This window comes from Myodes glareolus, chromosome 1 (assembly GCF_982192425.1).
Source record: "Myodes glareolus chromosome 1, mMyoGla1.1, whole genome shotgun sequence".
NCBI classification, from domain to species: Eukaryota; Metazoa; Chordata; class Mammalia; order Rodentia; family Cricetidae; genus Myodes; species Myodes glareolus.
In genome coordinates, this window is record NC_142026.1 from 73,330,716 (window position 1) to 73,335,212 (window position 4,497).

Below are 4,497 nucleotides of genomic sequence, written 5' to 3' on the forward strand. Positions count from 1 at the left end.
TAGCTCCCTTGTCGAAAATTAGGTGTTCATAAGTTTGTGGGTTAATATCTGGGTCTTCTATTCGATTCCATAGGTCGACTTCTCTGTTCTTATGCCAATACCAAGCTGTTTTCAATACTGTAGCTCTATAATAGAGTTTGAAGTCAGGGATGGTAATGCCTCCAGAAGTTCTTTTATTATATAAGATTGTTTTGGCTATCCTGGGTTTTTTGTTTTGCCATATAAACTTGATTATTGTTCTCTCAAGGTCTGTGAAGAAGTTTGATGGGATTTTGATGGGGATTGCATTGAATCTATAGATTGCTTTTGGTAGAATTGCCATTTTTACTATGTTGATTCTCCCAATCCAAGAGCAGGGGAGGTCTTTCTATTTTCTGGTATCCTCCTCAATTTCTTTCTTCAAAGACTTAAAGTTTTTGTCAAATAGGTCTTTCACTTCCTTGGTTAGAGTAACCCCAAGATATTTTATGCTATTTGTGGCTATCATGAAAGGTGATGCTTCTCTGATTTCCCTCTCTGCTTCTTTATCCTTTGTGTATAGGAGGGCCACTGATTTTTTGGAGTTGATCTTGTATCCTGCCACGTTACTAAAGGTGTTTATCAGCTGTAGGAGTTCTTTGGTAGAGTTTTTGGGGTCACTTATGTAAACTATCATATCGTCAGCAAATAACGAAAGTTTAACTTCATCCTTTCCAATTCGAATCCCCTTGATCTCCTTATGTTGTCTTATTGCTATTGCTAGAACTTCAAGCACTATATTGAAGAGGTATGGAGAGAGTGCCAGCTTTCTTTACAATAATTACTTTCTTGTATGGGAAATAAGATCTATTTCCCATGGTCTGCACAACCTAATGGATGTTTTTGTTTATCTCCTGGTTACATGTTTTTCAACTTTCTTGCTGTGCCAAGCTTCTAACAGAAGAATCACTAGAGTCACTAGAGCCAAGGCAGCCACAACCATCTGGATGAGGTTTGCAATTGTGTGACCTTCGTACTGTGATGCTGAGGGTTCTGCAGAAAGAGGTCAAAGAAGTCAGCTCATACCAAAACTTCTCAGAATAAATGACTATGTACTCAGTGCCCCATCTCCTTGAAAGAACTACAACATTTGTGTCTATCTCTAATCTAGAGTTCTCCATCTCACCTGATTCTTACATGTTCACTCTTTTTCATGTTCTCATGGCCCGAGGTTCCCCCAGAGAAGCAAATAGTTTGGGTATATTAGATAAAGGACTAAAGAGAGTTGAGGCATTTCTCTTGGCTTCTTGTTCTTTGAATAATTCTTATCTTTTTTATAAATATATGTTATTTTTATGGCACCTTATCCTGAAGATCATGTAAAAATGTTTTCTGCTGCTTCTAAGTGGGGATCACGTCCACTTTCCCAAGTTTTCCAATTTCAGCAGAGGTTTTACCAACTCATAATGATCTCACATAATGTTGTACCCACTTCCTAGGAAATCTCTCACTTACCATTCTCAGTGGAGTTGGGAAACTGGTCCTTGGTTTCTGGAAGGATTGCATGGAGAGTTCCCAGCCCTTGATTATGGCTGTCAATTTCTATCTCAATTTTAACCTTAAGCCCTTCTAACTGACTATCACCCTCTTGCAGACTAAATATTGTGCCTCTGTGTTCTTGGATATCCATCAAGATCACAGTATAACCCCACCCAGGCATGGCTAACTTTATAACTAAATATAGATGGATAATTGATATTCTGAAGTATTCAGAATTTCTTGATTAGGTAAGTGCTTTTGTGACAAGGTGTTTCTGTGATATTGGATCAATAACTTTTAGGAAATGAAGTTAAGAGGAGAGTTAAGAACCACTCCAGACTGTTCTCATTAGGTTTTGCTAACTTGATACAAGCTAGAGTCATCAGGGAAGACACACTTTAATGGAAAAAAATGCCTTCATTATATTAGCCAGTCAGCAAGTCTGTTGGGGAATTTTTCTGATTGACTGATAATTGAAATGGAAAGGCCAAGTCCATTGTGTGTGGTTCTAACTTTGGGTAGTTAGACCTAGAAGGTATAAGAAAACAGGTTGAACAAGCCACTCCAGGGTAAGCAGGGCTCTTCTATAACCTCTATTTCAGTTTCTGTCTTGAGTAAAAAAGGAATAAAATTTATGCCATGGAAATGCTGAAGCATGCATAGGCAGCCTGTATTGGATTCCATGTTCTAAGTTGATGAGGATGATTGAACAGATCTCTCTTTTCTTGTCTTGAGTGCCTGCTTGTAAGCTACCAGATGGAATAAACCCTATCCTTCACAAGTTCCTTCAGAATATGATGTTTTATCACGAAAATAGAAGCATAACTAGTACAGAGACAACACCTTGTCACTTTATCAAATGTGTATTCCCCTTAAACTCTCCTAAATTTTCTGAATTCCAATGAGCCATGGAGGGCAACACCTGCATCAGGGGATGCTAATTTTTTTTCTATGAGATGTGAAAGACTTTTGAACTTAGGAGTTTTCTTACTTTGGGTTTTCTGACTCTTATTCTAGGCCAGAGCCCTTCTTAGAGAAGATATGAGTTACCATTTACCTTAAGAAAGGCTGGGTTAGGGTCCTTACCTGAGACTTGAATATCAAGGGGATTACTTGATGTTGACCACATCTGAGTATTATTCCAAAAACAGCCATAGCATCTGAATGTCCCATTGTGGTTGGCAGTCACAGAGCCCAGAACAAAATGAGCCTGAAATAGCATCTCGGTTAGTTGCTGTGAGTCCAGGGTCAATGAGTGGTTATGTTTTCCTTCCTGGATCAGAATGAATCTGTCAAATCCCAGTGATGAGATACACTGCATGGTTATGCACTCTCCTGAAGTTACAGCAGGGCTGGGCCAGACATACAGGCTTGGTTTTTCATAGGCTCCTAGAATACAAGGGGCAGTGTATGAAATGAATTCAAGCTACCTACTTTGCCCTGCAGGTTTGGGCTCTGAGAGAAGTTCCCCTGGAGAGTAGAACTCTTGAGATAAGAGATTTATTGGCACCCCTTAGTCTCCACTCACCTGTTTGAACTAGCACAAGGGTGTCACTGTGCTCTGACAAGCCAGCAGGACTCTTATAGTAACACTTGTATATCCCTGCAAAGGCCTTTGACATGTGTTCAATGTGGAACTTAGCCTTGTTCTTCTGTTCCAGAGGGAACTGTCTGTCCCAAGGATCTATGCTTCCCTCTTTATGCATATAGTACTCCTGGGCCTCCCAGGACCCCTGACACCAAATAATCACTGGCATATGTTGAGCAATCACAAGGCCAGGCTCAGCCCAGATGGTAGGCTTTTGGAGGGTTCCTGAAAGAAAATCAAAGGCTGAGTCCCAGTATGTTCTCCTGCTCAGACCCCAGGTCTTAATAGAGAACATTCACAGAAATTACAGCATTATCCACATACTCTTTTCTTTAAGCGCATCACAAAGAGTTGACCCAGATGGCAGAAAAAGTAATTTCTGATTTTCAGAATGAGGAATAAAATCTTGGAATGGATGAGGACACTCACCTGCCAGCACTGTAGTCTTGTGTACCATACTCAGACCTGGAAGAAAAGTCTCTTTGAGTGTTTTATTTAATCTGAGAGTTGGACTGAATCCCCTTGTCTCTCCATATGAAAACAGATTTGGCTTTGAAGTAGGGTTCCTTACAGACTTGAGTGTCTACTCTCCCTCTTCATATCTCACCAAGGCACAACAGCATTCTGAGCATCAGGGTCATGGTGAGTCTTGTTATATTTCTTGCTTGTGCTCCTGGGCTGTCTGGCCAGGCTCTGTAGAACCATCAGACAAGCTGTTTTTATTCTGAGGGCAGATGCTTCCTGAAATGTGTTTGCCACGTCATTACTATCACCAAAAGGGGAACTTCTCTATTACCCCAGCACAGGCGTTTGGTCAAATACCCAAGTCTCTGAAAAGTCTTTTATAAAAACCTGAGTTTTTCTCTATTCTTCACAGATTTCCTCCTGTCCTGTGTGTTTTCTAAGCCAGCGACTGAATATCCACATGTCCCAGCATGTCATTTTACAAAGAGCAACAATTGCAAAGAGAAACAATTTCAGATCCCAAATGTTCAAAAGTGATGTTGGTCAAATTCAGCACAGTGTTCTAAGGAAAGACTCATTTATGATATTGCAGTGTGAGGCCATAAACTCAAGGTGGCTCCATAGCCTCACGTCAGATATTCCTTAATGCAGGGTTAGGAGCAGACTCTGCTCTCTTTCCTCCCTCAGCTCCTATGGACTTTCACATCTTTCATCACAATGTTCTGATTTACTGCAGCCAAGGATGAGCATTTTCCAATTCTATTTCTTCTTATTTGCTTCTGTGAGACTGACTCTTTCGCCTACTTGTTTGAATATAGATGTTACTATTGTGCTGAGATCATCTGGCTTAAATCATCCTCTTAGACACTTAAGTATTCTCTGGCACCAGAAATAATAAGTTCTGATTCTTGGCATACGATTTAGACACTTTGGTTCTATTATTATGC

General features: G+C 40.2%; 1 protein-coding gene across 2 annotated transcripts; it reads right to left on the bottom strand.

Moving 5' to 3' along the window:
• Positions 1-265: 265 nt before the first annotated feature.
• On the bottom strand, positions 266-3,814 carry LOC148123458 (leukocyte immunoglobulin-like receptor subfamily B member 4A). Of its 2 annotated transcripts, none has more exons than XM_087909724.1 (5): positions 3,657-3,800; positions 3,515-3,550; positions 3,026-3,310; positions 2,584-2,886; positions 266-1,011 (listed from the first exon to the last, which is right to left on the bottom strand). In XM_087909724.1, the coding sequence occupies exons 2-5, from the start codon at positions 3,540-3,542 to the stop codon at positions 866-868; spliced, it is 762 nt and encodes a 253-aa protein (XP_087765850.1). In that variant the 5' UTR covers positions 3,543-3,550; positions 3,657-3,800; the 3' UTR covers positions 266-865. The 2 variants fall into 2 exon arrangements, with proteins under 2 accessions (XP_087765850.1, XP_087765847.1); XM_087909721.1 differs by having other exon boundaries at positions 267-1,011; positions 3,693-3,814.
• Between the last annotated feature and the right edge of the window lie 683 nt (positions 3,815-4,497).

Bases quoted from the DNA above. Each gene is read 5' to 3' on its own strand.
- LOC148123458 (XM_087909721.1), bottom strand. From the start codon at position 3,726: ATGACCCTGATGCTCAGAATGCTGTTGTGCCTTG. The intron at 3,551-3,692 runs GTGAGATATGAA...CTTTTCTTCCAG, and splicing joins CAGAATGCTGTTGTGCCTTG to GTCTGAGTATGGTACACAAG. The intron at 2,887-3,025 runs GTGAGTGGAGAC...CTTGTATTCTAG, and splicing joins CCTTGTGCTAGTTCAAACAG to GAGCCTATGAAAAACCAAGC.